The 26,423-nt window shown below is 39.8% G+C and overlaps 2 protein-coding genes across 5 annotated transcripts in view; one reads left to right on the top strand and one right to left on the bottom strand.

Annotated features, from left to right (window-relative positions):
- Positions 1–8,748, bottom strand: part of SMYD1 (SET and MYND domain containing 1) — a 48,478-nt gene extending 39,730 nt beyond the window's left edge. For 2 of the 3 annotated variants that reach the window (XM_045446782.1, XM_045446783.1), the window contains exon 1: positions 626–836. In XM_045446782.1, coding sequence (XP_045302738.1) covers positions 626–762 — 137 coding nt within the window. In that variant the 5' untranslated portion in view covers positions 763–836. Of the gene's footprint in view, positions 1–625; positions 837–3,872; positions 4,005–8,628 lie in introns of those variants that run through there. The other variant, XM_045446784.1, reaches the window with a different exon arrangement.
- Positions 8,749–8,917: 169 nt separating this feature from the next.
- On the top strand, positions 8,918–25,683 carry KRCC1 (lysine rich coiled-coil 1). Of its 2 annotated transcripts, none has more exons than XM_045446780.1 (3): positions 8,918–9,085; positions 20,614–20,726; positions 24,285–25,683. In XM_045446780.1, the coding sequence occupies exon 3, from the start codon at positions 24,307–24,309 to the stop codon at positions 25,078–25,080; it is 774 nt and encodes a 257-aa protein (XP_045302736.1). In that variant the 5' UTR covers positions 8,918–9,085; positions 20,614–20,726; positions 24,285–24,306; the 3' UTR covers positions 25,081–25,683. The 2 variants fall into 2 exon arrangements, with proteins under 2 accessions (XP_045302736.1, XP_045302737.1); XM_045446781.1 differs by having other exon boundaries at positions 8,918–10,104.
- Positions 25,684–26,423: the final 740 nt, after the last annotated feature.

Below are 26,423 nucleotides of genomic sequence, written 5' to 3'. Positions count from 1 at the left end.
GAAGCTAAAAACATGGAGACTTTTGTAAGAAAATGTTTCCTATGGGGCGCCTGGGTGGCTCAGTCGGTAGAGCATCTGACTCTTGGTTTCAGCTCTGGTCTATCTCACAGGTCATGTGTTCGAGCCCTGCGTCAGGCTCTGTGTTGGTAGTATAGAGACTGCTTGGGATCCTTTCTCTCCCTCTCTCTCTGCCTCTCGCCTTCTAAGTAAATAAATAAACTTAAAAAAAAAAAAAAAGAACGGACAAAAGAAAGAAAGAAAGAAAGAAAGAAAGAAAGAAAGAAAGAAAGAAAGAAAGAAAAGAAAGATATTTCCTATAGTACCACACCCACCTCTCCAGTGGGCTCCAGCACACCCACTCAGCCAAGTTCAATGGTATTGTGAGAAAGTACCCCAGAGCCCTGGCTCACCTTTACAACCCTCCTACGGACCAGAGCAAATCACATTAGTGATGACGCTTTGCAGAAAAAGTTATTCCAGAAAACAGCTGTCAGAAGTGCCATTTTGTTAAAAATGATCATATGGCTTCTATCCCTTTCCCTGAAGATTTTGAGAGCAAAGTGTTTTAGAGTTTGGCACCGGCCAAACCAACAGAGAAAAGAAGGCAACACCCCACATTTCATACCTGTCAAAAACCACTGCGGAATAAGCCCGCTCGGCGAAGATGACATCCGCAGCCCAGAACTCCTTAGTGGCCTTCAGACCCCTGCCTTTGCCCTCAGAAGTGAAGACCTCCACGTTCTCCATTCTTCCTATTGTCATTTCAGAGTCTTTCAGGCAGCTCGGCAGATATTTAACACGGAGCCAAGTCCCCTGTCATTGCTATTTCAGCACCTTCAGCATCCCAAAGAGCAAGCCTATAAATGGACAAGCACCTCCCCTTCCCTACCCCCTCTCAGCTATGGGGCCCTCACCTCCCCCTCTGCCACGCTTCCTGGAGGTGGGAATGGGGCAGGCAAGAGAACGGTGATCCGAGAAGGGTCACGTTCATCACCAGCAAAGCTGGCAAAGCAGAAATGACCACGGGCTGGTGCACCTCTCGAATTGGACCTGAAAATTTTTGCAAAATTCCTTTGCAAGAAGCAGCTCAGTCCTGGATGGCGGTTGTGCTCAGCTTCAGTTGGAATAGGGAACGCTTGGTCAGTGGGGTATTTTTAGCAGCCAGATGCCTCTGTCAATCCCAAGCAGACAGCTGAAATGGTCCAAGAGAAGAGGTGATGCTTGCTGCTCTGGGAACCTTCAGCTGTCAGGCTCATACTTTCTCAAGTGAGATGGGCCCCTTGTCCCCCTCTCCCCTCCCCCATAGGTGGATTGCTTGCAGAATACAGCAGATGCCCAACTGACCCCCTTCGCACATACAGAACAGTACTATTTAGGCTCCAAGTGACATCCCTCTTCTCCAGTATTACCTGGGACTCCCACAGCACCCCCACGCAGGGCTCAGAGGTCTGGGAGCCCCCTGATGATACAGGGGTGCTGGACGCAGGCTAGGAGAGGAAATAGGCCTTGAAAATGAAAACCCTCATTTCTGTCTTTTTATCAAATCTCCCTTAAACCGTGTCTGTTGCCAGGAGAACACCAACATGCTCTGTCTTTCTTCTTTCCCAGGAATAAGGACATTGGAGGGAAAATTCTAAAGTGTCCATTGACCTAAATGCCACTCCTTTTTTTTTTTTTTTTTTTTAGTAAACTCTACACCCAACGTAGGGCTCGAACTCACAACCCCTAGATCAAGAGTCACAAACTCTACAGACTGAGCCAGCCAGGTGCCTCTAAATGCCACTCTTCTTGATTACCAGACAGCTCTTCCCAAGGTTGAAAAGACAAATACCACGTGATTTCACTTATATGTGGAATCTAAAAAACAAAACCAACAAAGCGGAAACAAACTCACAAATACAAACTAGTGGCTGCCAGAGGAAAGAGGGGTGGGGGCATGGGCAAAAGGGGAGAGGGAGATACAGTCTTCCAGTATGGAATGAATGAGTCACAGGGATGAAAGGTACAGCATAGGGAATATAGTAATGGTCTATAATAGCCTTGTATGGTGACAGACGGTACAAGTCTGTCACGGTGACAGACACTTGTGAGCACAGCATTAACGTACAGAGTTGTCAAATCACTATATTGTACGCCTGAAGCTAATACTAACATTGTATGTCAATGATACGTCAATAAAAAGAAATAAAATAAAAATAATTTTTTAAAATAATAAATAAATAAAACAAGGCTGGATGCCCCAAAGAGTAAACATCACATGCTCCCAGTGGTAAAAAAAAAAAAAAAAAAAAAAAAATTGAAAAAGAGCTCTTCAATCCAGGTTGACTTCAAATGAATATCTGGACCCCTATTGCCTGGCAACTCGGAGGTCCCCTCAGGAAGGGAGTAGACTGTTCTCTAAACACTATACCCCTGGAACAGGTTCAGCCCAAGCCAAGGTCAAGAAAGAAATCTTGTTGCTCCAAGACAGAAAGAGAGGGAACATCAAGCCCAATGCTTTAGTTATATCTGTGGGTCTTGACCTTATCAGAACAAGTATTATATTAAAGTGTGGTCAATAGGGGGCACCTGGGTGGCTCAGTCAGTTAAGCATCTGACTCTTGACTTCAACTCAGGTCATGAGTTCAAGCCCTGCGTGGGGCTCCATGCTGAGCATGGAGCCTGCTTGGGATTCTCTCTCTCTCTCTCTCTCTCTCTCTCTCTCTCTCTCTCTCTCAAAATAAATAAATAAGCATTTTAAAAAAACCTTAAAAATTAAAAAAAATAAAGTGTGGTCAATAGAATAAAGGCCCACCCCCCACAAAGATGTCCAGGCCCTGCTCCCCAGACCTGGGAATATGTTACCTTACACGACAAAAGAAACTTTGCAAGTGTGATTAAGTTAAGGATCTTGAGAGAGGGAGATTATCCTGGATTGTCCAGTAGGGCCCAATGGAATCACAAGAATCCTTATAAGACGATGGCAGAGGGTCAGAGTCAGAGAGACATTTGAAGATACCATATTGCTGGCTTTGAAGATGGAGGGATGGGTCATGAGACAAGAAATGCAGGTGGTCTCTCTAGAAACTGGAAAAGGCAGGGGAGCAGCTTCACCCCCTTGGACCCCCAGAGGGAAAACAGCCATGGTGACATCTTGATTTAAGCCCAGTGAACCCAATTTCTGGCTTTTGACCACCAAACGGTAAGATAGTAAATTTATGTTAAATCACTAAGTAATTTGTTATGGCAAAACCAGGAAACAAATATATAAAATATTATAGTTTTTCATTCTAGTAAATATTTTATAACATCCCTTTTGCTACTCTGAAATGAAATGGCATACATAATTTACCAGCTCTTATACCTAAAAAATATAAATTACTATATCTTGTAGACTGAATGTTTGTGTATCTCACTCTCCTCAGCCCCCAGCCCAAATTTCAAAATATGGAAGTCCTCACCCTCTAAGGTAATGAATGGTATTAGTAGGTATGGCCTTTAGGAGGTGCTTAAAAATTATGAATGTGGAGCCTTCGTGAAGAAGAGGCTCCAGAGAGGTTCCTAGGTCTTTCTGTTACATGAAGACTGTGAACGATCTAGAAGAGAATCCTCACCCAACCATGCTGATGCCCTGATCTCTAACTTCCAGCTTCCAAAACTGTAAGGCATAAATTTCTATTGTTTATAAGCTACCCAGTCTGTGGTATTTTGTTATTGTAGCCCGTATGGACTAAAACATTTACCTAACCTAATAAGGGAGAGATAGAGTGAAAGTTAGCCTATAATAAAATAATATATAATCATGCTAAATTAAATATGTCAATGAACTCACTATGCATATGCTTGGGCACAACTACACTAGAAAACATGATACAGCGGTCATATGTTTGTACCTTCCAGTAGAATCGCTGTGAGAGCGAGAGCCGAAAATGTAGATTGATTCTGGAGACACAAATATCACACAGGGCACGGTTGTCTGTGACATGATTTTCTGAAATGGTGAATGACTCTTACTTAGTCAAGTTCTGAATGAAAGAAAGCATAATCCTTCAGTTAACAAGAGGTTGCCTTGGAAAATTTAGGATATATTAAAAATGATGCTGTGATTATATATAAAACAGAATTCTAGACTCTGATAATTATAAACAAAGTTCCATATACCTAAAATGTACATCTGTATGTTTGAGGCTGTGTAGGACAGGCAAAGAATCTTCAATGTATGACTGTTCCTTTCTTCCCAAGATATCCTGCATCTGTGGCCAGGATCAATGAGACAGGGGATGTTGGCTCCAGTTATTAGGCTGGTGACAAGGACATGTCCTGGTACATGTCCCTGCTATACTGCTTATCAACATAAATCCTCTATAATAGTTTTTTCCCATCTGCCCCCGTCCCGTTTTGTTTTCCACTGGGATCCAAAACCTTCTTTGTGACCCTGGTCCTGCGCACAACATGCCAGCACCACTGCACAACCAAGAGTTACCCCGTGACATTTCTAAAATGGCCCCTAAGTAGTGGAACGGCCTTCATGAGAACTGCTGGTCTTCATGACCAGGAAAAATCCATCTAGAGTTTTGGAAGGATATCTTACTGCTCTACTGGAGATGCTCAGCTGAAAAGACTCAGGAAGAACCTAAGAGCTCTCTTCAACATCGTATATCGAGGTGTGGAAGAAACGGATTTATTCCATGTTTGCTGAAAGATCCAACTAGGGGGCAGAGTGGACATAACCATGTGACAGTGTGGTGTGGTGGCTAGGGTCACAGACTTGAGCTTCAAGGACCTTCAAAGTCATATTTCTGTCAAGCCCTTTTCTGCTCCAGGAAGATGGAAACTTTTCCCATTGTTAACAATTTTAATAGCCATCCAGTCTCTTTCTTTCGTGTGTCTGGATAAAGAAGGGTGGTGAGAAAGGGAGACAAATGGGACAGCTCAAGCCAGGGGACTCCTAGTCTGGAAGAGATATCTAAGCTGGGAGATTTCAGACAAGAGGATGACAGGAATAATCACAATGGTTCTATGCACCTCTATTTCGGCTGAACTTCCCTTGCACCTCAGGCCACACATACATGCCAAGAACGTCACTATGGCTACCAAATACTCCCATACCCTAAGAAAGGTGTGAGAAAATTGTTGCAGAAGATGCTAAGCCAGGGCTATGTTGGGTCCCCAGTTGGGCACCTTAAGGATAGAAAAAGGTGACATGAAGAGGCCAAGAATGGGGGCTGCTTTTGGAGTTTTAAGTATCAACACTTGGGCTTCAAGTATCGTCTCAATATAAGCTCCACTTATTAATCTGTATCTCAGGTAACATCTGTTCCCAGATCCAAGTTGCAGCTCCCAAATCTTCAGCCATAGCCTGTATTCAATTATTGTCCTCCTGAGCCTTCGAGCAAATAATCTCAGAGGACTTGAGAGCGATTGCGTTCCCTTCAGTTTGATATGCTGCCATGGAAGGAATTTGTACAAATAAGTGTGAAGGTGGAGACATAAATGAAACCTAGAAGAATGGTTTTTGAAAGCCTGGGACAGTTTGTATGCCTGTGTTAACAAAGCAGTGGCTGATCTACTATACTTGGAAAAACTTCAATCATCCCTTCTATTGGAAAGACTCACTGGCTGGGCCACACACCTACAAGGGACCACCATCTAGTGGTTAATCAAGAGAACTGCAAGATTTGTTTAGTAAAAGAACAGTGCTTTATCACTGGATTTCACCCCCTTTGTACCTGGAAGTAAGGTTCATTTCCACCTGGGGTCAACAAGTTTTTTTTGAAACCGTGAACTAAGTATGGTTTGTACCTTCCTTAATAGTTGGGGGGGAAAGTCAAAAGAATATGTTGTGATACATGAAAATTATATGAAAGTTAAGTTTCAGTGACCATAAATAAAATTTATTAAAGAACAGCTATTCTAGGGGCGCCTGGCTGGCTCAATTGGTGGGCCATGGGACTCTTGATCTCGGGGTAGTGAGTTTGAGCTCCACATTGAGCACAGAGCCTACTTTAAAAAAAAAAAAAACACAGCTATACTATTCTGTTTACATATTTTCTATGGTTGCTTTCACACTGTAACAGCAGAGTTGAATACTTGCAACAAAGACCATATGGCCCACAAAGCTGAAAATACTTACGATCTGGCCTTTTACAGACAATGTTTGCCAACGCCTGCTTTAAACTAATAACAGTTTAAAGCCTGGCAATGTTAAATAAGCAAGGGGCTGCTCACTGCCTTCAAGTGAATTCACTGGCTGATTCATTCATTCATTTTATAATCCCTAGGAGTGACAGATGCAAAGAAAAAGTTCTGGCGTACATCTAGCTCTCACATTCCAGAATGACAGGGGCAGGTCTCCTCCTTAACAGTCCATTATATCCTATATAACTACATCATTGGCAAAACTTCAAACCCTCGCGGCACTTGGGTGGCTTGGTTGGTGGAGCATCTGACTCTTGATTTTGACTCAGGTCATGATTCCAGGGTCATGGGATCGAGCCTCACATTGGGCTCCATGCTGAGTGTGCAGCCTGCTTAAGATTCTCTCTCTCCCTCTACCCCTCTCCCTTTGCCCCTCTCCCCCACTGTCTCCCTCCCTCTCTCTCTAAAATTAAAAAAAAAAAAGCCTCCAAAAAACCCCTTCAAATTCTCCGGTCTCTGTGTTCCTAACAAAAGAGCATGCTTGCTTCCATCTCTCTTCTTTTGGCTCCAAGAAATCCTTGGCTGCAAATTGCTTTCTTCCCAAGAATTCCTAAGTCCACTCCTGTGTAGTTATCAGCACATTTATCATCACTGTGCTCAGTGCCCGGATACAAAGACGAGTAACGTGCAGCCCCTGTCTTTAAGATACTGACCATTTAGAAAGGATTATGGAAGAGCATGTAAAGATGGTGAGAGAGATACAGGAAGGGAGGGGAAAGGATATCCAGGGAAGCCTGAGGAGTCAGGAAAGGCTTCAGAGAAGTAGCCAACAAAGATAAGAAGGGAGTGAGACAACCAGAACTGGAGGAGACCATTTCAGCCCCAAGGACACATCAGCACAAGCAGAGGTGTGGAGGTAAAGAAATGGCAGACGTACAGACACCTACAATAGGTTGGGTACCTTGGAGCTACAGAAGCACGCATATTATACTTCTGTTCACCATTCTAACACCAAACTATGCCCTTGTGACCCACTGTTTCATATACGTTTGCAAGTTTTCTAACATAAATGTATGAATGTCTGAAATTGTGTTTTATTAACATTACCTTGTATGTTTTTCATAATACCCTTCAAAGTGGGTATTATCAAAGCCTCTATTTAAAAAGCAGCAGCATCTCATAAGTATAAACCCCAGAGAAACTCTCACATGTATGCACAGGGAGACTGCACAAGTACATTAGAACAGCACTATCTATAAAAGCAAAAATGAACAACAGGCTCAATGTCTGTCAAATGGCTAGTTCATGGTGTTTTCATGCAACAGAATGCTCTAAAGCTGTGAAGGTAAATGAATTAGAACCTCACATCTCAGCATACCTCAATATCAAAATATAATAAGTGAAAAAAGTTGCAAGGGAATAAACAGTATGTATAATAACATTTATGTAAAGTTCTAAATCATGCAAAGCAATATTTCATGTTCCTTGGGGACACATACATATGTAGCAAAAGTATTAAGAAATGAATAGGAATGAGAAATGCTGCATTCAGGACAGAATTTACTTCCGAAGGGAGGAGGAGTTCATTAGGAAGTAGGGAGAAGGCATTCCAGAAGAGGGAGCAGCATATACAATAAACTGAGTTACGCAGTAATTTGGTATTTATAGGAATCAGTAAAGGTTTAACGTTGCTAAATCATAAAGTGAAAAAGCAGGGTGGGGAGGTGAGCAGTAGAAAGACAGAGATCAGGGTGCACAGAAGCCCAGTAGTACTCCTGTTTGACTTTCTCCAACAGACAATGGAGAGCCAAAATGACTTCTACATAGAAGGCTTTGGCAGTAGTATGGAGAGGACACTGGGCTGGTCAAGTCGGAAGGATAAGTTAGGCATCTCTTGCCATGGTTCTAACAGGAGATGATGGGCACCTGAAATTAGGCAATGGCAGTGTGACAGGGAGGGAGAATCCATTCAAGAGAAACTTTGGCACACTCACCAGGAGTCAAGCCCCTCAACAGGAAAATGGGTGGAATACTGTGCAGCGGTGAAACAAACACCTAAAGGCAACAGCTTGGATGAACCTCAAAATGTTGAGTGAAAACAAGTTCCAGAATACTGCATAGAGAAAGATACAAATCTTATGAAATTCAAGAATCATCCAAACTGTTTTTGGCCGCATACGTATGGAATAAAGATATAGACATGAAAAGAAACTACAAAGGAGGGTAATGATTTCTCTGGGAGATGGGGAATGAGATGAGGTGAGTTTGGCTGTGCGTGTGAGTGCGCGCATATAGGCATATATTGACGGAGGGCGACAAAAGTCATTTACGGACCAGTGACGACAACGTATCAGGACCAAGGCTTCTGCTTACTCTAACTCTGTGCAATAAAGGCCCTAACAAAGGAAAGACAAACAGATAAAGGAGATGACGTATTTCTCAGATACTTTGGAGGAAGAATCCGGAGGTTCCCAGACTTTTTCTTTCTTAGTCGGTTTTAGATTCACTCACCCCAGGCGAGCGGCCCCACGCGCTCTCCCTTCCCTCCGACAACGAGGGGAAAGTCCCCGGGGAAAGTACACGAGACGGAGGGGACACAGCCACAGTTAGAGCCGAGACCCCCCCCCACCCCGCCCCCGAAAAAAACCCCAGCGAAAGGGGCCGGGCTAAAGGGGGCGGGGCTAAAGGGCCTCCCTGGAAGGGAGGCACCCGCGCAAGCGCAGTAGCGCGCCTTGCCGCCATGGCGTTGGCGCCGTCCAGTAAGCCGCCGGTGGTGGCGGAGACTTCCCCTCAGGAAGCCTGGTCTCCGCCTCCTCCTCTCACCCCGCCTGCTCGGCGGCGGAGGCGGCGGTGGCGGCAGCGCCTGTCCCTGCCTCTCCGCCACCTCCACCCCGGCCTATCCCCCGGCCGGCGGCGTTGGCGGGGAGGGGGACAGTAGTTGTAGACGCCCGCCCCTGCCTCAGAGAAGGTGAGTTCCCGCCCCGGCGGCGGGGGCGGCCCGGTCTTCAGCCCCTCAGCTCCCTCCGCGGCCCAGTGAAGGCTGGGCGCGCCCCTAACGTGCGCCATGGCCGACCGGGTCGGGGCCGGAGTCCGTCCGCCCTCCTCACCACCCGCCGCCCGGGGAAAGGGGCGCCACGGCCCCCCGGTGGAGCGTGGAGGGGAGAGGGACACCCCAGCAAGCTCAGGAAGCTGAGGATTGAGGGGGCAGAGAGATGTCCAGGGAGAAGTCTTGACTGGAGTGGCAGGGAAAGGGAAGGAGGATGGATGAGGTAGCTCCGAGGATAAGGAGAGAAACGTCCTGAGACGTGGAAGCGAGGAAACTTCGGCGGGGTGAACTTGAACATCCGGGGAAGTAGACACTTGGGCCGAAGTGGAGTTAGGACTCTGCCCACCGCAGGAAGTAGCTCCGGAGCTTAAAACTGTCGGGGCCCTGGGGGAAGAGCGGAGGGGTAAGGGCGTTGAGAGGTCCCTTTGGAGAGTTTTCCGGGGCTTTTTGAGGATAACACCCTATAAAGCAAGCTTCTGAGATTTATAGGCCTATTTTGATAGTAGTCTGAGTTCAATAGGGATCTACAGATCAGTGTCAAAGGTAGCAAAGTGGACAGTAGTGAGAGCGGTGAAAAACGGAATTTATCCAGACACTCCCGACTGTAGGGGAAAGAGCTGAGCTCCATTTGCATTTGCGCAGAGGTGACTGGGAGTTTCAAAGGGAAAATGAGGGACTGGAGGAGAGGTGGGGGTTCCAGAAGAGTCAAGGAAGTGAGGAATTACAAAGGGGATGTTGTTAGGCCAGCTGTGTCTGGCTGCTGGCAAGTAGGGAGGGACCTTAGGATTCTATCCTCCCACAGCCACTGGGAGACCTAGGCGTCTCCTTCCCGATGATTACACTTCAATGGAATGGCTTTCAGGTCTTTGAGAAGGACACTCCTGAGTTGTAGGAGGGACACATCCTTCTCAGAGACAGGAAGGATTCACAATCCAAATTCAGTAAGTACTCTTAAAAAGAGAGATGGGGACCTGTTATCAGGTGTTGGCTCTAAAAACAGCAGATTTCTTTTTGACAGCCCTGAGGTTTTTCTTGCAGGAGCTCCAAAGGGGCTGGGTCATCGCTGGGATTCAGCCTTAAGCTGCTAGAGGCCAAGTTAAAATTTGGTCAAGTCTCCCTGCAGGAGTTTGGAAGGAGTGTTTCTGCCCAAGTTTTCACAGTTCTCACCAACACATTTCCCCTAACACAAAAAGCTATTTCTTCATCATCTCGATCTAACAGATGTTTAAGTTCCTACAAGTACTATATGCCTGTGAACACCCTATTTGTCCCAAACTATGAGGTAAGACTGTAAGGCAGTTTAGGAAAGGATTTTAGATGGTGGAGCTTCATCGCGTTGCAGGTCTCAGTAAAACATTTCACCATCTTCAGTCTCATCATTTTTAGTACTTATCGTGTTGACTTATGTTGCTTTTTGTCCCCAGAGGGAAAAGACAGTGGAAGCCAAGATATTGTAGAATAATTTAGATTCCTTTTTTCTGGAGAGGCATCAATATAATAACCTCATGAAAATAATTTTGTTTTTACCCTTTTTCGTGATATATTCTATTTTTCTGTGCTATTCCATAATCTTTTACGTATTTCACTTTGGTGGAATGGCAAAGTAAAAAAAAAAAAAAGTATACGTTTCTTAAAACATTTTTATAAGCACTTTATATAAATTCCATGCACTAAAAATGGAATGAGGAAGTCATTGCAACCAAATGATGTTCTAGTAAATCTCTGAAAGAAGGCAACCTTCGGAAGACTAGATTTAACGTCTTGAGTCAGCCTAGGTTAGTTATCATTGTTCTGAGGTCAAAAATAAACTCTGGATTTAGTTTTCATACCAGACTTACTGCCTCTCACCAAGAAGTAAGCTTGAGCAGTTTATAGATTATGTAATTTGTAATACAGTTTATAATTTTTATGCGGTTTATAGTTTATACAATTCAGTTTGGCTCTCAGCCAGATCACAGGAAGATTTGGAAACAGTTTCTCATGGAAAAACAAGTTTTTTGCCAGATGGCGTTTTTTGTTTTTCGTGTGTGTGATGACTTTAAATATGTGCAATTTCTTAAGACTTTGTACAATGTCAGTTCACACAATGCTAGCAGTAACCTTTCTATACGACTTCAAGGTGGTATAATGAGAATACTGGAATAGGAATCTTGACTAGTACTAGGTTCTAGTGCTAGTTTGTCCACTAGTTGTATGACTTGAGTAAGTCCCAAACTTTTTTTTTCAAACTTTCAAAGTCCCAAACTTCCGTTTTGAGTTTTGTCATCTGTGGGGAAGGGGAATGGGATTAGCCCAATTGAGTGGTTCTCAGCCAGGGGTTATTTTGCACCCCTACCCCAGAGGACACTTGGCAGACATTTTTGGTTTCCACCACTGGGCAAGGAAGGACAGGGTGAGCACAGGTGCTACCTGGCATCTATTTGATAGAAATAAAATGCACAGGGCAGTCCCACACCCACCCCAACGAAGGATTCTCCTACCCAAAATGTCAGTAGTGTCGAGGTTGAGGACCTCTGCACCAACCAAACTCTGAGGTCCTTAAAATTGTTAACTGGCTTTACAGTTCGGTATTGATATTCTTTCCATGGGCTGGCTGTGTACTGGAAGAGCAGTTCATAAAACACGAAACCTCGACCTATAATGGCCGTCAGGTGGCATTCAAAGAGTGATGAAATCTCTGAGTTAAGATTGAGACTATTCATGAGGATATGAAAAACAAAATATAATTCGCTACCTAAAAATTACCTCTTGTGACATTATTTTGGGTAAATATCCTTCATTAACTGTTCAGTTAACTGCTACCTAACAAATGGTAACTATGTGGCATATTGTACTATTTAAAACACTAGTAGAAGTCATATATTTTTACTTGAGATATTTGTAAAAGCCTTAAATAATTGCCAGGTAAGACAGTACATAAACAAGAGGGGGAAAAAATGTTGCTTGTTACTGACCCAGTATTTTTTTTTTTCCTTAAAAGACTTGGTTAGGAGATTTACCTTAAATGTACGAAAGAAGTAGTGTGCTTCCAGTTACTAAACTCCCAGTGACTGTCAAGATCCTGATAGGACCATTCAAACTGATTTGAAGAACATCTGCTAAACCATTTTCACCTATAGCTGTAACACTGAGAGGAGCTCCTTTGTATGGGCTTGATAATGAACAGATGTCAGTAAGGATTAAATATTGGCAAGCAGAGAATATGTAGAAAGTGTCAGATTACAAATAGGAAATTGAGAAATTAAACTCACTCACAAAAACCCAAAGAAATACCGCATAACCAGACTTCTATGAAAAGACACATATATAGAATTTATGGTGAAGTTGTCATAACGTTTTCCAGGACACTCTAATTCATTCAGTGAGGGTTCTCAAAAAAAGTTTTTTGGTTTCTCAAGTATTTTTGACAGTTTAAAAATTTTTTTAAGTAATCATATTCCTGAAGGATTAGTAAAAACAAAACACAAAAAACAATTCCAGCTTATTTGCTTCTTTTCAAGAAATGAAATGAACTTGGTTTTAGAATGAAGGACATTTTTGACTCCTTCTTGAATCAGTAACCCATTTACATAGCATTACCTAAAAATGTTTTCCTTTGTTTTCATGATAGTAAGCAGAGATTTGGATCAAATGACAGAAAAATCTAGCTAATAGCCATTGTTGTATTATTCAGAAAACACTTTTTGAGCTCCTGGTATGTATCAGGTACTGTGCTCAGTCCCAAGGATATACTGATGAATTAGGCACAGCCCTTTTAAAGAGCTTAGTAGTTAATGTTTTTTTGTGAAATTAGAAAAAAAACAAAACAAAATGCAGTTTGGGGGGTTTTTGTTCTTTTAAACACAATAAAAGTTTATTTATCTCTCAAATTACGTTAATGGTGAGTGCTCCAGAGCTGGCATGATTGCTTTCTTCTTCCTGACACACAACTTCTATCTCTTAGTCTGAAATGGCTGCAGAGGAAATGTGGGATAGTAGCTTGTGGCAGTCAAATTCTCCATGGAGTGGGGAGGAAACAGGTTAATTGACAACTTCTAAAATTGGTAAGAAATAGCAGGATGAACACATTAGAGAAAATGTAGTCTTAAATGTGGATTAGCCAGGACTCCTGGGATAATCAGGAGTAGTTCATTGTTTTGTATAAAGCTGTGCTCTGTCCAAGACATATTTGCTACATGCACACCAGGGCACGTTATGTTGTAAATCTAGTGTTGACAGATGGGTAGAATGGTTGGGGAGAAAGATCTCTGGAGAGACATTGATGATTATTTGTTAGTTGCAGATCTGCTGACTTTATTAGATGTCAGTGTGTGAAAATAGTGACTAAGCATGTTAAAATGGCTAAAAAGATTTCCCCTACCATATTCATCACATATATGTTAGGGCACCTATGTGAAAGCATTGAGGCTTTCCCCCACTTCTTACAGACCCATTCACATTCACATTTACTAATCCTTTGAAAGGAATGGAATGCATCTGCTGGCATTCTGATGTTGGATGTCTGCCTTGGGTCCAAGTAAAACTAACTTCACAAGCATGATCCTTGAGCTAGCTAGCCACAGAGTACTTACAATTATTGATGTTCAAAGACAGTTTAAATAAAGACATAAATTTTATATTAAATGTGTAATTATATTAAATGTGTAGGACTCCCAATTAATGATTTTGTTAATTCTTTTGTATTTTATCATTGGAAATTTGCCATAGTAGTAAACCCTTAGTTATTTTTGTGATTGTTGTGTTAGTGTGAAATAGCTAGAGCTTGGCAAACTCCTAAATCAGATACTACTATCCTGAAAAGACAGGGTTAATAACCAACATAGCTAGGAGTTTTTACGAGGCTGACAGCTACAGGGTTGCATGTCTAGCACAATTAAGATCTCTAAAAAATACTTAAATAGGTAAAAAATAAAAACCTGAAAAGATAACAAATAGTTACAAAAGATAGCAAAGATAACAGTCAGTTACCTAGTCTCCTAAAATGTAATGCTATGCTCTGCTTAGCCTTTCCTGAGATTATAATGATGCTAAAAGATTGCAAAACTCAAGAGCAGGAATGAGGGGAGGCTATACATTCTCACCACTTCTGTTCAGTATTGTACTGGCGGTCCTAGCCAGTACAGTCAGACAAGAAAAACAAAAGATGTTCAGATTGGAGAGAAATAACACTCTCTATTTGCAGGTGATATGATCATCTATGTAGGAAATGCCAAGGAACCTCAGAAAAGGCTACTAGAATAAATTTAGCAAGGGGGCAAAATATTAGCTCCATATACAAAATCAATTGTATTGCTCAGTATTAGCAACAAACAGTACAGATTTTTAAAAATACTGTTTACTACTGCATCAAAAAAACAAAATACTTTTAGATAGCTTTAATGGAATACAGAGAATGCTACATAACATGGCTGAGAGAAAAATGCAAATAATGGGAAAATATAAAACGTCTCCTAATACTTCTGACTGAGTTAGATTTAAAAGTATTAGACCGTAAGGCGCCTGGATGGCTCAGTTGTCGGTTAAGCATCTGACTCTTGATTTCAGTTCAGGTCATGATCTCACAGTTGGTGAGTTTGGGCCCTGCATTGGGCCCTGAGCTAACAATGTGGAGCCTCCTTGGGATTCTCTCTCTCTTCCCCACTCATGTTTTCTCTCTCTCTCTCTCTCTCTCTCTCAAAATAAATAAACTTCAAAAACAAAGTATAAGACCATACCATTTTGGGGGTGTATTTATTAAAGGGAAAGAACTGAGCTAAAACTAAACAAATTAACATCCTAATTTTGCTCATTTTTTCTTCAGAGATATTTAATACACATTTTTTTAAAGATGCTGTATAATGTTTAAGTGCCGTGTCACAACAGAAATGATGTGCGGTGGGGCATGAAATTTTTTAAATAGATTTTTCACTTAAATTCAGTTGATTTATTCATCAGAACTGAGACTTACTAAAAACATTTTATACAATGCAAAAGCTCCGGCTTTGCAATTTCCATTTTTTAATATATTTTTTTTAATATTTATTTTTGAGAGAGAGTACACATGCTTGCAAGAGCAGTGGAGGGGCAGAGAGAGAGGGCAAGAGAAAGAATCCCAAGCTGACTCCCTGCTCAGCTTAGAGCCCAACACAGGGCTGGATCTTATGACCAGATCAGGACATGAGATCTATTTCTAGAAACAGAAAAGTTTTCAGAATTTTGCTAGATTTTTTCCAAAAAATATTAGAAGGTAAATCTAAAATAATACTCCAGATGAGTTTCAGTCAAGACAAGCTATTTCTTGCTTGGGACCTAATACCAGCCTGTAAGTAGTAAAATTAGCTAGTATCCTTAGAGGTTTCTGCTTGATGTTCCATACTCTTTTGGGTATTAGACATGGCACCAATTAACACAGGATATAAACTGAAATCTTCAAAGAATTCGTTCAAAATAGAGCACCCAGAAGACACAATAATGATCAAGTCTAACTTTCAGCTTGCTTGCTTTCTTTTTTTAATGTTTATTTTTGAAAGAGTGAGAGCAAGAGAGGGGCAGAGAAAGGGGGACAGAGGATCGCAAGTGGGCTTCACACTGACAGTAGAGAGATGGATACGGGGCTTGAACTTACAAGATCAAGGCCTAAGCCAAAGTCAGACGCTTAACCACTGAGCCACCCAGGAGCCCCCAGTTTTCATTTCATTTCCATTTCGTTTCTCTTTCTTTCTTTCTTTCTTTCTTTCTTTCTTTCTTTCTTTCTTTCTTTCTTTCTCTCTTTCTTTTCTTTCTTTCTTTCTTTCTTTCTTTCTTTCTTTCTTTCTTTCTTTCTTTCTTTCTATGTTTATTTTTGAGAGAGTGTGATCAGGGGAGGGGCAGAGAGAGAGAGAGAGAGAGAATCCCAAGCAGGTTCTATATTGTCAGCGAAAAACCCGGTGTGGGGCTGGAACCCACCAACTGTGAGATCATGACCTGAGCTGAAGTCAATCGATTAAGTGTCCAACTTGTGATTTCAGCTCAGGTCATGATCTCACATTTAGTGAGTTTGAGCCCCGCGTTGGGCTCTGCACTGACAGCGTGGAGCCTGCTTAGGCTTCTCTCCCTCCCTCTTTCTCTGCCCTTCCCCACTTGCTCTCTCTCTCAAAAATAAACATTTCAAAAAATAAGTACTAAAAAGATCCTCTAAAACATGAGTTATCTTGAAATACAAAGAATTAGGTACTCCTGTCAGGCACTCTTGCTCTGTTTACACATAACCTTTCCTTTATTTGGCTTTCTGTAGTTACGAGAAAAGTTGGCTGGGAGAACATTTCACTAGGTCAGTAAAATGGGTGAAATCCTGAGTAACAATAAAAGCTCATTCATTCAGTACTTGCTATGTACCTATACTGTTCTAAGCATTTTATGTATATTCATTTCCTTAAGGCTCACAACAGCTCTTTGAAGTATATGTTATATCCCTATTTTAGAGATGAGGGACTTAAGGCACAGAGAGGTTGAGAAATTTAACCAAGCTTACACAGCTAATAACTGGCTCCAGAGTCCCTATGTCTGGATCATAAGAGCAACGAGATAAGTGACACAATATGATGGGCAGCAGTTCTGCATAGGTGAATTGGCCTTAGGTTAGGTGGATAATCTTTCTGGGGGAAAAAAACCAACATTTAAAAGTCCAGTTTAACAAATTAAGGTAAAATTATTTAATTTTCCAAAAACATCTGTTAATAGATCTTTAAGCTCTTTTAGTACACTTTATTGAGATATACTTTACTTAAAATACACACATATTTAAAGTACACAAGGCAGTGTGTTTTTGTCAGGTATATACTCAGCAACCATCATAAATAAAATGCCAGATATTTCCATCAACACCCAGAGTTTGCTCATGCCTCTTTACAATCCATCCCTCCCTCTACTCCTGTCCCCAGCAACCACTAATCTGCTTTCTATCACTATAGATTACTTTATATTTCCAGAACTTTTTGCAAATAGGGAATCATACAAGTAGGTACTCATATCTTGCACTAAGCATGATGATTTTGAGATTCATCTGTGTTGTGTATATATTGCTATTTTGTTTCTTTTTTGTTGCTGAATAATTCTACCATATTGATATACCAGGTTTTGTTTATCCATTAACCTATTGACAGACATTAGGGTTGTTTTAGTTGGGGGCTATTACAAATAAAGCTGCTATGAACATTCATGTACAGGGCTTTGCATGGATATATGTTTTTGTTTCTCTTGAACAAATACAAGTGAAATGGCTGGGTCATATGATAGATGTTGAATGTTTAAAGAAATTATCAAACAGCTTTGTAAAGTTGTACCATTTTAAATTCTAACTAGTAACGTATGAAAATTACAGTTGTTCAGCATCCTTACCCACATTTGGTATTTTTAGTCCTTTTAATTTTAATCATTTCCAGTGATAGTGTAGTAGTATCTCATTGTGGTTTTAATTCGCATTTACTTAGCCACACACACACACACACACACACACACACACACACACATATACACTCTTTGAGGTGTCTGTTAAAATCTTTTGCCCATCCATTTTAATTTGTGTTTATCTTACTGAGTCATAAGAGTTATATATATATTCTAGATACAAGTCCTTTGTCTGATATATGAGATGGGAATATTTTCTCCCACTTTATGGCTTGCTTTTCATTTTAATTTTAGAGTCATAAGTAAATTATATACATTAAAACAACTCAGAAATAATTCAGAGAGATACTATATATATTAGAGAAACATTTTTAAATATTCATCATCCTTTCTAAAAAGTTTATCATTTACAGTTCTTAAACTCAATATTTTTAGCCAAACCTTTTTCGTCTATACACTTGTTCTGAAAATTAACCTGTAGAACCTTTAAATTCAATTTTTGTGGAGTTTTTAATTACAAAGTAATTTTTTTTCGCACAAATTAAAACAGTACAGACATATTCAGAGAGCAGAATGTTAAATATTGTCTCTTACTCCTTTCCTAAATTCATATCCCAAGCCCCATTAAGTGTATATCTTTTCAGATTTTTTTTTGATGGGTATTGAGATATACAAGATCAGACTGTCAAATCACACTAACACAAATCAGTAATATTACCTAGTATCAAGGCTTTCTAAGTATTTCAAGGATACAAGCAATCAAGCAACTCTAAAGAAGCAAAGATCTCTAGGACATGAAAGATGGCTCCTCAGACCTGCATCTCTAACCCAAAATAATAGATAGATGAGGTTTCTAAGTAAGGATCACCTCACACAGTGTGGGTATTTAAATTATGAATCATTTTATATACCCTGGCTTATGTGACATTCTTCATAGAGCTATGCCTCATTGGTCCTGAATTTATTTACTGTAGATCATCCTTAGCCAGGAACTTCTTGCTAAGGGCATTTCAAAGATAAGTTCCTATTCTTTTAGCCAGTATCATTGGTCTCTTTTCTCAGAGGTCCAGAAGTCACCTACCTTCTTCCCTCTCCCCCACCCCCAGAAAGGAAGTGAATGGATTGCAGCCCAGCTCCTTTAACTCCTTCCTTACAATAAATACATGTGAATATATTTATTTTTTGGTTCTGTGTTGTGTTTTTATACTAAAATTGGATTTGAGATTGATCAACAGATAGGTACTCAGGTAGGTAGATAGATAGAGTTCTACATCTTGTTTTTTCCCCTTAATATATCATGGACTTTTCTCCATGACAGTACATGTGGTTCCAATTCATATTCACTTAAGTGGCTGCATAGGAAGTACAATTTTGACGTTCTATGATGGGTATCATATTTATAAACTAGTAAATTTCTTTTTATACATATATGAAATGTATTGTCAAATTTGTTTCCATACAACACCCAGTGCTCATCCCAACAGGTGCCCTCCTCAATGCCTGTCACCCACTTTCCCCTCCCTCCCACCCCCCATCAACTCTCAGTTTGTTCTCAGTTTTTAAGAGTCTCTTGTGGTTTGCCTCCCTCCCTCTCTAACTTTTTTTCCCCCTTCCCCTCCCCCATGGTCTTCTGTTAAGTTTCTCAGGATCCACATAAGAGTGAAAACATGGTATCTGTCTTTCTCTGTATGACTTATTTCACTTAGCATAACACTTCCCGGTTCCATGCACATTGCTACAAAAGGCCATATTTCATTCTTTCTCATTGCCAAGTAGTATTCTACTGTGTATATAAACCACAACTTCTTTATCCATTCATCAGTTGATGGACATTTAGGCTCTTCCCATAATTTGGCTATAAACTAGTAAATTTCAATAAAAATACGTTTCAACTGTTAGGAACTTTAGATAGTAGTATAGACCTCAAGTATACATGTGGTAAGTTTGGTGTAGACTATTTATTGAGGTGAGGAACACTTTGAGCAAAAGTTCTGGAAGTTAATATGTGAATATGACTATAGCTTTGAGTGGCTTATCTGAGCCTTGTTTAGGGAGCCTTGCTTGTGATCATTTTTGTACAACTATAGAGGACTGTTGCCCACCACAGGTAAAGATGGTTTGTGGTTCCTCTCTGTGATTCCCAGATGACCTGAGAGATACAGCTAGAATCAGTAACTATCTTAAAATAGACTATTTCTTGAAATTGTCTGCTATAAAACACAAAAATGCCAAGGCCAGATATCTTCTCCCAGCCTTTCAATACAGATCATTTCCATAAAGTCCAGACTCCTACTGGTGACCCAGTAACTTCCCTTTCAGAATATATTCTGGACTAAATAAGAATATACTACCATATTAAATAGTAGAGCCTTACTAAATGTTTTCATACTGAAATTTCATTCTAATTAGCAAAAAGTTAGTAGTCTTGCAAGCACTCAGGAAATTAAGATTTGAGATGGTATGTGAAGTGATATCTAGTTACAGATTGAAAATATTACCTTAAATGTTTAATATGATCTTCAATCTTCCCTCCCTTTATTTTATTCATAGATACCACATTGAATGAATAAATATTGAGCTTTTACAAATACTCTTTGTAAAAGGTATATGGGAAGTAGTGATATAGTTTGAATTGCAAAGGATTTCATATTATGAGAGAGGTTGAAAATAAAGATCTTCCGAATCATAGGATAATTTCTACTGAAGCTGATACTTTGATTTGAATGCAAACAAAACTCTGTCCTTAAACTTTTAGTTCAGACTAAATGTGTTAAAAATCATGAAAGCTATTTTCAAATTTAGAGGTAGACATTTGGGGTCACTGTGTTGTAAAACAAAATATTATTTATTTTTCCCGAGTAAAATATATGCTCAAAAAGTTAGCCTAACTTTCAGGTTTATAGGAAGTAAAATGATAAAAAAGGATATGGATTTGCGAATTTTCAGATACTGGATCTATGTTGGTGGTATGAGTCTAAACTTTGAACTATTTAATCTTTGTAACAAGATTGTACTTGGTTTCAGATGACTAGGAGTGGAATATTAGACAAAAATAGATTTTGGGATCTCTGCATCATGTTTTTTAGCTTCCTGGTTGTTGCACGGTCTCACCATTTGGGGAAAGTCCATGCTAGAAAACTGAAGCAATTAATGGGGGAATATGATCAGATTTCTTCACCAAGTTCCCAGCCTGATAAAGGTAAGTTTCCATTCACCTCTTCATTGATTTCTGCATGATATGTGGGCTTTGGGGACTGGCTTCTTTCATTTAGCATGCCTTCAGGATTTATCCATGTTGTACCACATATTACTACTTCATTCCTTTTTACTGCTGAATAATATTCCATTGTATGAATATACCACATTTTATTTATCCATTCATCAGTTAATGGACATTGACTTGTTTCTACTTTTTAGCAGTTATGAATATTGCTACTGTGAACATTTGTGTGCAAGTTTTTGTGTAACCATAGGTTTTCAGTTCTCTTGGGCATATACTTGGGAGTGAAACTGATGGGTCATACAGTAACACTGTTAACATTTTGAGGCATTGCCATACTGTTTTTCTTTTTTTTTCTTTTTAATTAGGAAACATTTCCAATGGGTATTCATAAAATTATTAAAACAGCAAAAGTTGATTTACAGAGCCACATGTCAATAACAAAACAGGAAGGAAATGAAACGTTCAAGAGACATCTTGAAAAGTTTCAAAGAAGTATATACCAGGCTAAAAATCTGCAGTTAAACTATGGTTGCATAACAGTTTATACTCATTCCTACATTTTCTCAATAAGTTCTTCCTTATATTTGCCTTTCTCTTTTCCAACTTGTTGAGATTTGGCTTTGCATTCAAGATTTTTTTCTGATCAAGAGTGCCTGGGTGGCTCAGTCGGTTAAGCATCTGACTCTGACTCTTGACTTCAGCTCAGGTCATGATCTTACGGTTCATGGGTTCGAACCCTGCGTCAGGGCTTGGGATTCTCTCTCTCCCTCTCTCTCTTTCTGCCCCTCCTCTGCTCCCTCTCTCTGTCTCTAAGTAAATAAACTTTAAAACAAAAAAAGAAACAAAGTCTTTAAAAAAAAAATGAATTTATTCCTGATCTTTTCCTGTTTTATCCTGCTGATAACCACCTTGTTTGGGTAAATGCGTGCATGGACAGTTGTGGCATTACCTTCTCACATTGAACCTGCTTAATGTAGATGACCTATTGCTTTCTAAACACCTGGACTACCTTGCTGATTGCTGACTTTATAGTGTCCTTGAACCTCCTGAACCTCATCATCTGTGTGGATGGGCATGGAGCAGACCTTGTACTTCTGCCACCAATCCTTGGAGAGTGGGGAAGACATGATCTTCCTGCGCATGTGCAAGGGAGCACTGAAGTGGCATTTGGGGTTTTTGCTGTGGTCCAAGGTCACAAAAGGGTTGAACTTCATGGTGATGGTCTACCTGGCTCCAGGCAGGCTCAGACCTGTGTGCGTGGGGCCAGAAGTCCAAACTATTTTTCAAAATAGCTGCACATTTTACATCCCCACAAGCAATGAATGAAATGACCCATTTTTCCACATCCTTGCCAATACTGAATCTCACCTGTCTTTTTTATTATAGCCATCCTTCTGGGCATGAAATACCAATTTCTAAACATAAAAGTAGACGAAATGGTATAACAAACCCTCATATACCAGCATCCAGCTTCAACAGTTATCACCATCTTTTTAATCTTGCTAGTGACTTTGTAAAAGCAGCTTTATTGAGATATAGTTAACATACAATAAACTGTACATATTTAAAATACAAAATTTGAGTTTTGACAGATATATGTATATACCATCAAATGATCAATACAGTAAACATATCCAGACTCCATAATGTGCCTTTTATAATCATCCCTCCCATCCCTTCCTGTCTCATCCCCAAGCAAACACTGTTACTGTACATTAGTTTGCATTTTCTAGAGTTTTCTACAGACGGAATCATATGTACTCTTTTGTCAGGCTTCTCTCAGCATAATTATTTTGAGATGCATCGATGTTGTTGACTCTGTCAATAACCAATAATTCTTCCCTTGTTACCACTGATAGTATTTCACTGTATGGATGTACCACTATTGATAGTTCCATTCACCTGTTGATCATCATTTCTGTTTTTTCCTTTCTGGGGCTATTACAAATAAAATTACCATAAATATTCATGTATCATTCTTTGTAAAGACATATATTTCCTTTTCTTTGGGGGGACATACTGAGGAATGGAATAACTAGATCGTACAGTAGGTGTATGTTTAACTTCCTCAGAAACCAGCAAACTGTTTGCTAGTGGTTGTACCATTTTCTATCCCTGACCAGCAGTGTGTGAGAATTCTAGTTGTTCCGTATCCTCACCAACTACACTGCTGGTGTCATTCTTTTTATCCCAGTCATTCTAGTGAGTGCGTGGTGGAATTGCATTGGGGTTTTAATTGACATTGACCTGATGACTATTGATATTTTTTCATGTGTTCATTGGCCCTTTGTATATATTCCTTTCTGAATTGTCTGTTCAAATCTTTTGCCTATAATCAAATATTTGTTGCGTTATTCTCGTTAGAATTTTTGTACTATTTAAGTTGAATAGGAGCTAAATTTTCTGATTCACCAAATTAGACTTCATTTAGACTTTATTTTTTGATCTAAAATTTCCAGAAAACGTAGCTGATCATTAGTGACTCTGGAGTGCTATGTCATGCTTCTTTCTTTCTGTTAAAGGGAAGAACATTCTGTTCTCCATGGGTATGCCACCTCCTAATTTTTAGAGACAAAGTATATCACCAAAACTACATAGGACATGATCTTGTAGTAAGGATGTTTTCTGCTACATTTGTACTTAATGCAGGATTTGAGATAGGGGAAAGAAATCAGAAATAGTGCTGCCCCCACCAAAAGAATCAAACAAGCCAACAAAAAATTAGTGTCTCTACTTTAAATTTCTTCTAAAACTTTTCTCTACATCAGTCTGACCCCCTCTCTGCTTTCACCTCCATTCCTCCCTTAACCCTCCCACCAGTACTTTAATAGAGAACAAACCAGAAGACATTCTAGAATGCTTTTTTTTACCAATCAGAAGTAATGGAATGAATCCAAGCCCTGGACAGAAGATACAGAACTCTGTTCCCTCATCTTCCCTCATGCCCTATACAAAAGAGTAGTTTCATCTCGTAGCAGAATTTCCAATTTCCAGCATTCCCAAACCATTTTATAAACATCCTTTTATTATTAAGTCTTATGGTACTCTAGTCAGGTAAGTAGGCGTATTTATTTTATTTTTTTTTTTGAGTAAACTGAAGATTTTAAAAATTACTTCTCTATGGTTCTATTACTTCTCTTAAAAAACAATATACAAGAAATTGATTAGTCAGAACTTTAGGAAAAGTATGAAAACTATCAGCCACCTATCAGGGATGTGTGGCCCTTAACCACACATCCCTATATGCCTTACATTTTTAGCCATACAACAGAACCCTATGTGTCATCTGCTCTCTGCCCTCTTCCACCCACTTCTGAGAATGATAAACCTACTTGTGAGTGGCCTGGGAGATATTTGACTATCCTAATGTACCATTTTGGCGTATAATGTCATGATATTTAACTTCTTTGCTGAATTAGGTTTTAATTTGTCTGGGCTTCTTTGTTTTGTTTTTTGAATCTCTCTTCAAGAGCAAAGGAAATATTCAGAATACAATAATCTAGTAAGAAGAATTTTCTCCCATCTTCTCTACAGAGAACCCCTTGTTGTCAACCTAATGAAGCATTCAAAGAAGACATATGACTCTTTTCAAGATGAACTTGAAGATTATATCAAAGTGCAGAAAGCCAGAGGCTTAGAGCCAAAGACTTGTTTCAGAAAGATGAGAGAGGACTGTTTGGAAACTTGTGGGTACAAAGAAGAGGTTGATTACAGACCGAGGCATAGAATGTTTGATCACAGACTCTCATCTGAGACTGTCCAGACCTACCCGAGATCATGCCCTATTTCACCAAAGGTGGAAAACCGGTTACCTCAGTGGCTACCAGCTCATGACAGCAGGCTAAGACTAGACTCTCTGAGCTACTGCCAGTTCACCAGGGACTGTTTCTCAGAAAAACCAGGACCCCTGAACCTTAGTCAGCAAGCGTATAACTGTCGCCCATACAGTGTGGAATCTGGAGTTTACAAGCGTCTCTCCTCAGAAAACAGTGCCAGCGCCCATCAAGCCAGTCATAAACAGATACATCAGCAGGGGAAAAGGCACCCAGAGGAAGCCAGAGAAAAAGTAGAGGAGGAGCGGCCCAAGCATAGGAGGAAAAAAGGTTGTGAGGAAATAGATTTAGACAAACACAAGAACTTCCAAAGAAATCTAACACAAATGGAAACAGTCAGGGTCAGTACAGAAAAGCTTAAGAATCGAAAGGAGAAGAAAGGCCGAGATGTGGCCTCTAAGAAAGAGGAACGTAAGCGTAGAAAAGAGAAAAAGGAACAAGGTAAAGAGAGGACAGAGGAGGAAATGCTTTGGGACCAGTCTATCCTTGGATTTTGAAGATCCTGAGTTGATTCTCCTGAGGTTAAATTGAAAAAATAGTTGAGGAGCTTGGTTTTATGGTGTCCATGTTCATATCGATTTTTTCATGTGAACAGGTACTTTAATTTCTAACAACAGGCCGAGTGAACCGAAAGTATTTAATGTGGTTACTCTCCAGCACGGAAATTACTTTTCCTCATTTCCTGAAAGCATCCCTACATTTTTCTTCTATATAATGTAATTTTCCTTAATGAGAGTGGCACTGCTTTTACTCATCAAAATGCTATGATAGTAGAAGTATTTTTCCCTTGGGAGGTCACTTATTTTAAATTGAAGTATTAACGGGCTTTGCAGAATCTATTTCTTGATTAGGTTTGTTTTAGTTTTGGGTGGGGTATTTTTATATTCATTAGTTTTCTCTTTGACACAATTTAGACTGATTTTTTTTCCTTTGTTAGACCTAACTTGCAGTGTATTTTCTAGATTGCAAAGTGGAAAATGAAATACATTATAATAATAATAAGCTAAGGTTACATATAGTTTTAAAAGTTTCAAAGAGTCTTGATATAAAATCAGTTTATATTCTGGAAATATTTATAATAAAGTGTTCTAATTTCTGCATTTTGTTGTTCTGTGTCAATTATATGTTCCCATTCAGTGATGATTTTCTTTTGGAAGAGAAATAATGGAGTAGTTATACTTGCGAGGAAGATCTTTTGGGTGGGTCACACTTTACAGTTGTAAAAATTCTTTACCTTGCTTATTCATATTTCAACCCACTTTTTAGGATAGAAATCTATTAATGACCATAATTTTTCCAAATAGTTGAAATTGATAATTCCCTTTTTTATGTAGAAAAAAATTATGGCCTGGGAAACTGAGTCCCAGAATCCAAGTCTCAGCTATGCCATCAAGTTGTTATGTGACTTTGGGGGAGTCACTTAACTTCATTTTCCTCGTTATCAAATATGACTAGAAAGATTGGCCCCTAAAATGCCTTGAATAGCAAGATTCTGTGATATGAAAACTTTTTTGCTTTCCACAATGCTGGGCTTACATGTCTATTTTAATATTAACTTTAGAATTATTTTGCTAAAAGTGATTTTAGCTTATATGCTAAAATACATATAAATATTTATAGGTGTGTGTGTATATATATACATATATATATGTTATATGAGAGATATATATGTATCATATATATCACTCCATATATTCCCCACACACACAGCCATCCTCTTGCATGTAACCAGTCTCCCTATCCTTGCTGGGCTGCTGCCTTACTCAGCCCTGGCCTTTCTCTGGATCACCACCCTACCTACCCTCCTACCTGCCTAGGCCCCAAGTAGCAAAGAAGGAAG

Source organism: Leopardus geoffroyi, chromosome A3 (assembly GCF_018350155.1).
Source record: "Leopardus geoffroyi isolate Oge1 chromosome A3, O.geoffroyi_Oge1_pat1.0, whole genome shotgun sequence".
In the NCBI taxonomy this organism is placed as follows: Eukaryota; Metazoa; Chordata; class Mammalia; order Carnivora; family Felidae; genus Leopardus; species Leopardus geoffroyi.
The sequence above is the reverse complement of the archived record's forward strand: the minus strand, read 5'-3'. Positions and strand labels throughout refer to the sequence as shown.